Consider the following 12,955-nt stretch of genomic DNA (forward strand, 5'->3'; position numbering starts at 1 on the left):
AAAAGGTATTAAAAGTGTCTCATCCAATAAGAGCCTGGAGGGAGCAGGCTTTACTAATTCTTGGTTGTTATCTGACAGCAGCTACTTTCCTGCAAACAGGGTTTGAGGGTGAATGTCAGACACAGAGTGCGTAAGGATGAGGAAAGATGAATCAGGTATTTTGCATCTTTCTAGAGGAAAGGTTCTTCCTCTACTGGAACGCCTTTTAGTATTTTGAACATGTCAAGAAAAAGTTAGGAAGTCCTTCTCCCACATTTAAGTACAGCGATTCTCTTGTTGGAGAGTAATTTGCCAGTGGGAGCTGGTGAGGAGCAAGGTGTATGAAGACTCCTGATTCACTATAACCATTTTGCTGCTCACAGGTTAGAATCTTTGTCTTCAAAAGGACAGAGCCCTGTCAACTTCCAGGGCTTTACAATCAGGACAGTTGAGAGCTCCTAGTCTTTCGTCAACAAATCCTTTGGAAATGCAGACAATAGAATAGTGGTATTTGTTTTGTTAGCCAACATCTATTGTACTTGAGATTTCATCATCACCCCTCACACCCCCGAAATTCTCAAAGCTTCCTCTTGTGCAAGACTGTTGGTTCCCGGGTTTGGAACAGAAAGGCTGTCAGTGTCCCTGGGATTAGTGTCAACCCTTCTTCTTCCTCTCTCTATGTCATGCTGTACTGTGATGCTTAAGGTACATATGCCGGCCTGTCTACATTGCTTATGAAAATATGGAGCCGGGTGAGTCACACAGCCCTAGGAAAGGCTAGTTTTCAGTATGTGACCAGTGCCATTAAAAGGCCTCGCAGCCAGCTTGTGCCTTGGATCCCCTGAAGCTGCTATTCTTCACATCTATTTTGGCAGCTTGTGATTTGGATATGAATAGTGTTCTTTGTGACTGAAAAAGGCTCCTGGATTCTGTGCCTGAATGTTGCAGAATACCTGTGTTTTATTTTACGGGTTTTTTCCTCATGCTGTACTGTAGTTTTGTCTTTGTTGGAATCTTACGAAGTGTAACTTGTGACGTCTCGAGTCCGTTCAACACCTTAAATTGTTCTAGTTGCACTTTCTCCATTTTAATGTAAAATGCGGTGCTTGAAAAGGAAACCAATTTTTGTAAAATTAAAGTCAGGTTCACTGTATGTTAGCACTTAATCCCCACCTAAGAAAATAATGTATGAGACTTTGCAGTTACATTCTAGAAAATATCTCTAAAGTTTGGATTCTGCTCTTTGAAGGGAAGTATATCTTGCGCCATATGGGGGAAACAGAAGCATATTTTTTTTGACCACAGGAACAAGTCATATTATCCAGTCAAGCAATTCCAGGACTAACACTCATATTTAATTTCCATCTTCTGATACCAGGGACTATCTCTCAAACTGTTTAGAATTCAAAGGGGTATAAAGCCTGTGAGTCATAATAATCTTCAAACCCTAAATATTTGTCTGGCTTAGAAGAAAGGAAATTATAAAGATGATGACTTCCACTGTGTTTCATCCAATCTTAAGATACCTTTTGTTGTATAAGGTACCATTATTTTATGTACCAAGTTCTCCGTTTAAATATGCCAAGCCATCAACTCTATGCTGCCTTTTAACTTCAGCACTGTTAATATGTGGGAAGTTTTTTCCATCTTATAATTGATGAAAAAAAAGCTTTACTCAAGAGAGACTCAAAAATTTCCAGGCCCACTTACTAATACTAGCAAATAGTGGGGCATGGTGGAGGGGGGAGATATTTAGTATTATTAAAATTTCTTATTAAAATAACAAACCATGTAGTTCAGTTATGATTTATGTAGCACTGTAATGATACAAAGACTCAGTGGGATAGTCTATGGTAAAGTTTTATGTACATTTAAGGACATGGACTAGAGTCACAATCTTTATGCTAACACATGCAATTCCTAAATATGAACAATCATTTTTATAATAAAAATAGGTACAAAACACTTACATATTCTTACATAGTTCTAACATAATTTTGCTTTGCTTCCTTACTGTATTTATTTAGATATTTAATACTTTCTATAATGCTATTATGTCACAGTTACCGAAAATGACTTCCCTTATAAAACAATACCCATGAAAGCATGATTCTCCAGATTCTTTAAAGTATAGAATTTTTCCCTCCGTGTCAATTCTCTGATACCAGTGTAGTTGAATTTCACACCAACAACATCCCCACAGTTAATACTTAACACAGATATTCCTTCCTATCTCTTCTTTCTGGGCCACATTCAATTGAATTCATTGGGAAAGGTGTTTCCTCCTGTCTGGCATTCTATGCAGTTTCATTCTCAGCTAAGTAATAAGGTGGTGACTCTGGAAAGAAAGTGTGTCCCCATCTGCTGTAATCTTAAGGTTTTACTCCCATGTACACTCTGGCGTGTAATGAACTATTCCTTCACAATGACGACTTCTGGATATTTACTTCGTTCATGATTTCTCTCCTCTATGAGTTTTCTGATGTAAAAGGAGGCTGAATTTGTGGGAGAAGGTTTTCCAACACTCACCGCATCCGTAAGGTTTCTCACCTGAGTGAGTCCTTTGATGTATAATAAGATGTGACTTCTGGGCAAAAGACTTGTGGCATTCGCTGCATTCGTGGGGTTTCTCTCCTGTATGTGTTTTCTGATGTAAAACAAGGCTAAATTTGATAGGAAAAGTTTTCCCACATTCAGGGCATCCGTAGGGTTTCTCTCCACTATGGATTCTCTGATGAATGAGGAGACTAAACTTGTGAGAGAAGGTTTTCCCACATTCGTGGCATTCATAAGGTTTCTCTCCTGAGTGAATTCTCTGATGAATAAGGAGATACGACTTCCGGCTGAAGGATTTGTGGCATTCACTGCACTCGTAAGGCTTCTCTCCGGTGTGAGACCTCAGATGAATAGTGAGGTGTGACCTCTGGGTGAAAGCTTTCTGACACTGACCGCACTCATAGGGTTTCTCACCGGTATGAGTTCTTTGGTGCAGAATGAGACTAAACTTGATGGAGAACGTTTTACCACATTCCTTGCATCCATAGGGTCTCTCTCCTGTGTGAGTTCTCCAGTGTGTATTGAGGAGCGACTTGACACTAAAGCCTTTCCCACACTCGCTGCAATTATAAGGCTTCTCGCCCGTGTGAGTTCTCTGATGTCTAATGAGCTCCGACCTCTGGATGAAGGCTTTCCCACATTCATTGCATCCATAAGGTTTTTCCCCTGTATGCGTTTTTTGGTGTAAAATGAGGCTAAACTTAAGGGGAAATGTTTTCCCACATTCACTGCAGCCATAAGGCTTCTCTCCTGTGTGAGACCGCTGATGAATACGGAGCTGTGACTTACTGCTGAAGCTTTTGTGACATTCACCACACCTGTAGGGTTTCTCTCCCGTATGAGTTCTTTGATGTAAAGTAAGCTGTGACTTATCACTGAAGCCTTTCTGACACATCCGACACTCAAACCGTTTCCCTCCTGTGTGAGTTCTTTGATGTTTATTAAGGCATGACTTATCGGTAAAAGCTTTTCCGCATTTATGACACTCATATGGTTTCTCTCCTGTATGGGTTCTCTGGTGTAAAATGAGATGGGACTTCCGGCCGAAGGCTTTCTGACATCTACTGCATCCAAAGGGTTTCTCTCCTGTGTGCGTTCTCTGATGCTTAATAAGGTCTGACCTCTGGGAAAAGGCTTTCCCATAGTCACTGCAGTTACAGTGTTTCTCTGCTGTTTGAGTTTCCCAGTGTTTGATAAGCTGTGACTTATGGCTGAAAGCTTTTACACGTTCATTATAGTCATTGTATTTTTGCCCAGCATGAGTTTTCTCATGCTTAGTATAAAGAAATAATTTGTCATACTGATCAAATTCAACCTCATTTCTTGCATAGCTTTTGTTCTGAATAATATACTCTAGGTTAGGTTTCAAATATTTTCCAAGTATGTCAAGTGTATGAGATCTTTGTACTAAAGAAACATCAAGGTTTAAGCTCAGAGAAGGTATTTTTCCAAATGTATTATCTTCATGGTGACTCCCCATAGTTTCCAGGTTGCCTTGGTTTTCTTCGTGCCAGTCTCTATGACTGTCAGCTTGCCAGGTGTCTTCTAGAAACAGAACAACAAATCCACAATGACCATGTAATAGAAGCAGCAGAATCTCAGCAAAGGCCAAGGAGAGAAGAGGAAATGAGACTGGGGGGCGGTAGGGGGGTACACAACCGAAGTCTGAGACATTTATAAATGGAAAGAGAAAAATGTGAAGAAAAGAAAAGGAATAGACTACAGAGGTATGGGAGACACAAAATGAAGAGGGGAGAATTTATGAATGCTTGATTATATAAGAAAAGAGAGCTATAACCATGGATGAGGGAGAGGGAGACAAGATTAAGGCAGGTGAGCTGAGGATGCCAGGGAGAAAGAGTAGTTAGGAGGGCAAGTTCCAAGATGAACTTGAGAGGGATCAGATCAGAATATGTAAAACAAGGAAATGTATTTTTTTTTAAACCAAGCAAAAGAGACCTAATATGGAGAGATTAAGTGCAGTCGATGTTAGTGTATGTGGGAGCACACAACATTTGTTCCGAGTCACATTCAGGCTTAGAAACGTCAAGAAGATTTCTCCAAGCAACGTTTCAGAAGAGCCGCCCTCTTCCAGACCAGCTGGGATTTCACCTTCCTTTCATCCCCTGCGACTGGTTTCAACTCACCTGGATGAATCTGACTGTGGGTCTCTTCCTCTGCTATCCACGGTTTTCCTTGCTCCAACTGGCAGAATGCATCTGCTCTGGTATCTTGATACCCTACTCAAGGAAAATTACAGAGGACCTGTGGACCCAGATACCTGGACTACGAGGCCTCTGAAAAATGGGGAAAGATGACATTAAAGGGGCTGAACAATTTGCATCTTGGCCAAGTAAAGGCCTTTTTCTTTGGAAGTGAGAGAAAAACACTGTGTGAGAGGTCAGGAAGTACTAAAATCTGTGATGTATGAAACTCAACTCTAAAACCGTAAGGCACTTGTAAGGCTCCATGCCTTTCACCCCTGAGAAAGGAAAGGCAGTGGACTGCTTCCACTACCCAGGGACAGCTCTGCTTACCCACTGATACCAAGTTGCTGTAATTTTCCAACATCACATCTTGGTACAGGTTCTTCTGAACGAGGTCCAGTAGCTGCCACTCCTCCCAGGTGAAAACCACAGCCACGTCCCTGAATGACAGTGAGCCCTGTAACGGAACATTCATATTCTTTCTAAAAGGATTATCGCTGGTTAATACTATGAAGATAAATGGGACTTTCTTAATAATAACTTTTCCCATGTGAAGCTGTTTCACTGCTTTCTGTACAATTAGTTTTGCATTATACTTTCTAGGAGAAGCCAATTTTTTATTTAAAATATCCTGTTTTTGTGCTTCCCTCCAATCATTCACTGACCCACATGTTCATCTATGCAGAAAAGAGGATTAGAATTGAGAGCATCCTAGATCCTTTCATCTAGAAACCACCTACAACCTCTGTGCATGCACCTATGTGTCAGACACTCCTTTATTAATAAGCCTTGCTCCTTCCCTGGAGGAGCACACTGGCTTGCAAGGAGAAATGGAAATGTATGGGAGTACAATACATTTATATATGGCAAGTAAGAAATATATGCCATGTGGGCACCATTAGGTAGGAGAAAAATTAGAAAGGTTAAACCTCACATAGCTGAATCTGGAACTAATTCTTATGAGATCAATTCTGTTTTACAGCAAGTTCCAGAGGGAAGAGGGGGCATGGCCTTCCAGAAAGAAGTAACATGAATGACAGCAAAACACTGAGACTACATTTCCTAAGCTGTGAAATTAAAGGACTGAATTTAGAGCAGGTGGAGCACTCAAGACATTTTTCACTTACTATTATTTGCTACTTATATGCTGATATGGAGAGACTTCCAAGTAAGTGGTTAAGTGCATATAATATATTAAAGGAAGGTACGTAAACCATAACTGTCATTATGACCATGTGTATATTTAGGTGCTGTGCAGGAAAGGGTTAACTTAGCAGGCCTGGGTTGCCCAACCCTAAACATTACAAAGGAAGGCCTATCCTTGACTTGCTCCTGGGAGATGACCTCTGGACCCCTGAAATATCCAGCCTGGTGAATGTTTTCACATTCCCAAGGCCTTCAGCTTCGCTGTATCATTTTGACTTCTGGGGGCTGGAGACAGAGCAGCTAAGGCCAGTTGTGTACGCCGGATGTCTACGCTGACTGACTCTCAGTAAAAGCCCCGGACATCAAGGTGCACATGGGCATCCCTGGCTGGCAGCACGTCACACCTGTTGTCGTAGGTCACTGCGGGGAGACTTAAGCGCTGTTCATGCTGCTCCACTGGGCAAGGACAACTGGGACCTCGGGCCTGGTCTTTCCTGGACTCTGTGTGTATTTTGCCTTTGCTGGTTTTAATCTGTATTTTTTCACTGTAGTAATCCATAGCTGTGAGTGTAACAGCTTTCTTGAGTCCTGTGAGTTCTAGAGAATCATCAAACTTGAGGGTGAGCTAGAGACCCTCAACTCAAATTCATACAAATTCGCATTTATGTATGTAAATGCTGACATGGGAGGTCAGAAGAATACACAAAAGTTTTCAGATTATTTGAGAGTGGAGAAAAAGGACTGATGGGAGACTTAAGGGTTTAGCTCTGTAAACTTCTGGACTATTTGAAACTTTGACATTAAGGACATTTTAAGCTTCACTAATATTATTAGAAATGTTCTAAAATAAAAGATGTAAGTAGTAACTACAAGCTGAGAGTTGATGCTGCATTTTTGGATGTGAAGAGATTATGAAGGGAATATTCTAAGACTTTGCTAGTTAGTACATGTACTTTAGGACTGTTAGTCTATAAACTGGGGTTTCTTTTTTTTAATTTAAAATTTCTTTAATGAAATGTAATTGATTTACAATGTTGTGTTAGTTTCTGGTATGCAGTATAGTGACTCAGTTATACACATATATATTCTTTTTCATAATAGGTTATTACAAGATACTGAATATAATTCCCTGTGCTATATAGTAGGACTTTGTTATTTATCTATTTTATATATAGTAGTTTGTATCTGCTAATCCCAAACTCCTAATTTATCCCTCCCTCCCCCTTTTCCCCTTTGGTAACCATAAGTTTGTTTTCTATGTCTGTGAGTCTGTTTGTTTTATAAATAAGTTCATTTGTATCATTTTTTAGATTCCATATATAATAAGTGATATCATATGATATTTGTTTTCCTCTATCTGACTTACTTCACTTAGTATGATAAGCTCTAGGTCCCTCCATGTTGTTGCAAATGGCATTACTTCATTCTTTTTGATGGCTGAGTAGTATTCCATTATATATATATATATATATATATATATATATATATATATATATATATATATATATATACACACACATACATACACACACACACACACTACATTTTCTTTATCCAGTCATCTGTCAATGGATATTTAGGTTGCTTCCATGTCTTGGCTATTGTAAATAGTGCTGCTATAAACATTGGGGTGCATATGTCTTTTCGAATTAGAGTTTTCTCCAGATATATGCCCAGGGGTGGGATTGTTGAATCATTTGGTAACTCTATTTTTAGTTTTTTAAGGAACCTCCATACTGTTTTCCATAGTGGCTGCACCAAGTTACATTCCCACCAACATTAACTGGGGTTTCTTAACCTTAGCACTGTTGACATTTTGGGCTGGATAATTCTTTCTTGTGGAGGCCTTTACTATGTATTGTAGGATGTTCAGCAGCATCCCTGGCCTCTATGCACTATTTATAAAAATAAATGTGTATCATTAGGTTTTGAGGTGGCTTGTTATGCAGAAATAGATAACTGGGAGATAGTAGAGACAAGTTGGCACTCCATTTTATTACACATTTAGAGCCTCACAGGCTATAATCTATGCTCCAACTTTAAATAATTTGTATAAATGTATGACTTACATATTCTGATTGCAGCCTGACTGTGAATTTGATTTTCAGTCTCAGTATTTTTTACTGAATTCTGATATTTATCTTTTCATGCTGTATCTGGTAGAGAGTAGTCTTCATAAATATTGAATAAACATATTTTTTAATATATGTATTATTTAATCTCCTAAAAACTACTGGAAATCCAAATGGAAAATAAATATACAAAAAAAAAAAACAACTCACTTGAGACTTGGACATTTTTTGGAGCCCTGGGTCACAGATAGCAACTTTAATATCTGCTTTACTGTTGGTTCTGGGCTCTTCTCTGAAGCTCTAATACAAGGTCTCTGGTCAAGGATGTAGTGCTGATCTTGGTACCTTCAGTTCCTTCCCTCATGGGAACTGTTTTATCCCAGGAAGCCAGAACCTGGAGGATTACCGAAATTCCCTGCTGTAATAAACTATAATTGGGAGTATGACATTTTTCTGAGTTGTGTGAGTCCTTATTTGTATGTGTGTATGTATTTTAGATATACACACACATATCAATATCTAAAATTTAACTTGTTTTCTTCAGCTGGTAGGCTAACATGATAATCTAAAGAAAAAAGTAACATATTACCCGATGGTTTATTTTACAATAAACATGTAACTATTTTATAATAAACACAAACAACAAAGATATCTTTATTAAATTATGTAATGTTGCCAAAATTGTATTCAAAACTATATCTATATTTAGAGGACTATTATAAATAAATTTTTTTTAAAGAGAGAAAAATTTTAAAGCCTAAAAAATCCAGAGAAACAAGTATGTGTGTGTGTGTGTGTGTACTGCTTGCTAACCTGTCAGGTACTTAATATATGCAAGGTACTCTAACTATATTAGTAGTTAGTAGTGATTTTTTTTAACAGTGGGAAAAGAATCTCAGGTTTAAAAATCTGTCCAAGTTCACACAGTAAGTGGCAGGATATGGATAAAAGCCTAGATCTGCCCAAATCCAAAATCCATATTCTTTTCTCTGAGTTAAACTTACCCGTAGGTGCTCTGACTGCTTACCTGGGAAACCTACAAGAATCAATTTAAGCACATGAGTAATAATTTCAGTAAAGAAATGAAAGAGAAAATGTTTATTTTTAATAATCTGCTTTTATACCTATAAAATACAATAAAATAAAAAATAATTTAAAAATTTAAGAGAAAGAAGCTATTTGCAATGGCAGCAAGCATAGACAAGATGTAGGAATAAACTTAACAAGCAATGTCCAGATCTATATGAGTATTTTAATGTCATGTCTATACAAAGTATTGCAAAGATTTAATATAACTTCAGTCAACATTGCAAGGAGAGCCACATTATACAGTACTATGCAGCTATCAATAAGACTTTGTACCAAAAATCAGTAATCTGAAACAATTTTATCATTAGGTTAAGTTTCTTTTAGAAAGTAAACTATAAACTATTTATGCAGTCTTATCACATCTTTGTAATAAAATGCATGATGAAAAAGTTTGGGGAAGGAAATATATAAAGAATTTTAACCATGTGTATCTCTGACTACCAAGATTTTGGATGTAGGAATGTTCTCTCATGTATCAGAAGTACCAAACAGGAAGGCTCCCCGAGAAACACACAGTAAATTTGAAAGCTAGAGGGCCAGGTACTACATCTTTCATAATAAGCATTTAACCTTAGGTTTATTTAGATCTTGATCATTTCAAAGGAGTTTTCATTGTTTTGGAGACATTGTTTTGGAGAAGAGGTAATTTAGAGGACAGAGGGAGTTGGAAAGCAGGTTTTGAAGAAGGCACTGATGTATGAGAAGTCAATGGGCTTTAAAACCCCACAGCCTTTCAAAACGCAGAGACCTCTAGCTCCAACTCTCATAAATCTTTCTGGTATCAGTCCCCAACAACATCATACCCAAAATATGGGCTACATGGCTAGGTCAGTTCATAGTTCGAGAAGACTTCTAACAGGTTACCATTGGCCTATCCAGACTCAAACGCCCAGATCTTCATGATTCTCAATGACCACTGGAGACCCTCAAAGACAAAAAAAAAAAAAAAAAAAGCTGCCTCAAGCACTAAGCTCCCCACAAGACCACCCCATTCACTGACCACCCAGAAGGATGCCCTAGTCACTGACACCCCCCCCCCCCCGCCCCCAAGTACGTTCCAGACACGGAAGCTAAGAACAGGAAAAACACTGAACTACTTACTAAGAATATCTCAATCACTGACCTCCCCTCATGGCCACTCCCATTAGTAAACCTTCCAAAAGACGTCCCAGTCACTGACTTATGCCCCAAGGATTCCCCAGACATTGACCTTCCTCCAAAGATGCGCCAATCGCTGACATCTTCCCGAGGCTATCCAAAGAACTGATCTTCCTCCAGAAGACTTTTCAGGTTCTGAGGCACCCCAATTCCTGATTCCCTTCAAGAACAACCGGATCACTGACCTGTCATTCATCCCCAATCACTAACCTTCCCTGAAAGATGCCCCAATTCCTGACCTATCCCCCAAGTGCATCCCAATCACTGACCCACCCCCTAGGTCACGGATTTACCTCAAGACCGTCCAGTCCCCCCGAAAGGCTAGCCCCAAGCCACTTAAATCTTTCTCCATGCTTCTCCGATACCCTAACCATCCCCAAGCCTGCCCCATTTTTGACCATCCCGCTCCCTCAATCACGGAATGCACCCCTTGCCCCACAACAGCTTGCTCCTCATACAGACTCCCCATAGCCCTCCCCTACCTCAAAGCTCGTATCTCCATAAAGCTCACCTCGTTCTGCTCCTGGAACGCGAAACTGGGACCCCTTACTAGATCGTTCGCGCACCAGCTGGGTGGGTAAAAACAGGCACAGTCCATCACTTTCTTCAGATTCACAAATCCAGCTGTTCCACCTCGCAGCTCTAGTTTAGCGTCTGTGGCACGCGAGTCTGCAGGATACCAGCCATCACTCCGGGGCTTCCTTCCACCGACGAAGATTCCGTTACACTTCGGCGTCTTTTAGACAAAGACACTATGACAGGGTATGGCGGCGCCCGTTAGCTGATTTATGTGGGGCCCGCCATCTTGGAAGACCGGCCGTACAACCACTTTTCCTGCCCCCCCACCCCCCAACTTGTCTGCGTTACGCCAGTCGCTAGTCTCACAAAGGGCAATGCGCATGTTCTCCTCCGCAGACCAGAGTCTCATCCCAGTAAGACGCACGGAGCCCAAAGGTGTCCGCCTCTGCTTTGCCGCTGGTAGGTACGAAGCGGCCCAGCGTCGCCGCGGGCGCGGCCATCTTGGAAAGGTTGTGCGTCTCCGTACAGAACAGGAGTCGCCCTTTAGGGAGCCGGGGGCAGGTGGAGCGACTTCCGGGAAGGCTTCTGGAGAACCGCGTGTGGTTTGGAGAAGCCCAGGTGATAAAGGAAGGTAGCATGCATCACTGTGGGCACAGAGTAAACAAATTTAGCTGAAGGAGAAGATCTCTTTCAGCCAGAACTGGTGGTGGAAGTTTGGTGACATCTCCAGGGTGAAAGGTGAGAGCTCCACTGGGAGGGTAGAGCTAACAGTGAGGGAGGGGTTATCTTTCTGACCAAAGTGGAAGGTAGTGAAATGGAGAGGAAGAGAAGATTAGAAATTGTTGGTAGAAATTTCTGTGGTGGCTTTATCTTAATTCAGATATTTTCACAAAATTTTTCTAGTGAAGAAATTATTAGAGTTGGACTTGTTGCATCGAAGAGAATGAAAAATTTTAATTGGATAGATTATTCTCGATTGTTGTCAAAAAATGATCTATTAATGAATATACCTTACTGGCTGCTATCCGTCCTCCCCCAAGAACTCCAACTGAAAAGGAATAGTTAATTTTTGTTAAGTGTATACATTTTTTGAGTAGGAAGCTATTTCAAGCATAATTTTATTATCTTAATTTTCTAAAAGCAATCAACGGTGGACATAAATATTATTTATTTTAGTTATAGGAAAGAAAGGGCTAATTCTATCAAAGTGCCTATTTCCTAACTGCTTTATCAATCTTTTAGTTTTTGTCCATCCTAAGGGTTGTGGACTGAAATAAATGCACAACCTAAAAGCTGAGAGGTACGTTTTATTTGGTGGACAGTACTGAGGACTCAGCCCAGGATGACAGCCTCTCAGATTGCTCTGAGGGACTGCCCAGAAGAGATAGGGTAGGAGCCAGGATATATAGTTTTACAACAAAGACCAGGTAGTTGAACGTTAAAAGATTATTTGTTAACTAAAGATAACCAGGACATCTCAAGTTAAAGAATTTAGTGCTTTTCTTTGTATGGGAGTGAACAAACATTTGGGTTCATTGAATTCATTCCTTTGACTAGCACATAGCTCTCTAGGGCCAGTATCCTGTCCTTTCTTTTTGAAGTCACCTCAGAATGCACCATTGTGAGTGGCTGCAGAGGCTGGGCTGCAGGCTTGTCTTCACTGGGGGTGTTGGCAGTGGCTGATGACTTGATTGCTTCAGTATTCTTTGTTTACTGATAAGGTTTGCAGTATTTTTTGTTCACAGGTGAAAAAAAATACTGTTAATTTTTTTTTTTGTAAATTGTTTACTTATGTTTTTCCTGTTTTAGGTTGGTTATCTTTTTCTTAATCATGTTGTGGATATTTATAACTATCATTTCTACCTCCATTCTCTCCACATCTAAGCAACCACTTACTTTCTGTCTATAGATTTGCCTATTCAGGACATTTTATAAGTCCAATCAAATAATATGTAGTCCTTGTAACTTGCTTCTTTCGCTTAGCGTAATGCTTTCAAGGTTCATCATGTTGTGGCATGTTTCTGTACTTCATTCCTTATTATACCTGAATAATATTCCATTGTGTGGCTATAGCACATTTTATTTTTCCCTTCATCAGTTGATGGATATTTGAGTTGTTTTCACTTACGGCTGTTATAAATAATGCTGCTGTAAACATTTGTGTATAAGTTATTGTGTGGATATATGCTTTCATTTCTCTTGGTATAAACCTAGGAGTGAAATTGCTGG

The 12,955-nt window shown here is 39.8% G+C and overlaps 1 protein-coding gene across 8 annotated transcripts; it reads right to left on the reverse strand.

The window, feature by feature from the left end:
* Positions 1-1,563: 1,563 nt before the first annotated feature.
* Positions 1,564-11,237, reverse strand: LOC105092024 (zinc finger protein 84). 8 transcript variants are annotated; one of them, XM_031457079.2, is made up of 6 exons: positions 10,719-11,235; positions 10,260-10,367; positions 8,965-8,996; positions 5,073-5,199; positions 4,683-4,775; positions 1,568-4,080 (listed from the first exon to the last, which is right to left on the reverse strand). In XM_031457079.2, the coding sequence occupies exons 2-6, from the start codon at positions 10,288-10,290 to the stop codon at positions 2,432-2,434; spliced, it is 1,932 nt and encodes a 643-aa protein (XP_031312939.2). In that variant the 5' UTR covers positions 10,291-10,367; positions 10,719-11,235; the 3' UTR covers positions 1,568-2,431. The 8 variants fall into 8 exon arrangements, with proteins under 8 accessions (XP_064345830.1, XP_064345829.1, XP_031312939.2 ...); XM_031457084.2 differs by lacking the exon at positions 10,260-10,367 and adding an exon at positions 8,171-8,354 and having other exon boundaries at positions 1,569-4,080; positions 10,719-10,819; XM_031457081.2 differs by lacking the exon at positions 10,719-11,235 and adding an exon at positions 8,171-8,354 and having other exon boundaries at positions 1,569-4,080; positions 10,260-10,337.
* Between the last annotated feature and the right edge of the window lie 1,718 nt (positions 11,238-12,955).

This window comes from Camelus dromedarius, chromosome 9, assembly GCF_036321535.1.
Source record: "Camelus dromedarius isolate mCamDro1 chromosome 9, mCamDro1.pat, whole genome shotgun sequence".
NCBI lineage: Eukaryota > Metazoa > Chordata > Mammalia > Artiodactyla > Camelidae > Camelus > Camelus dromedarius.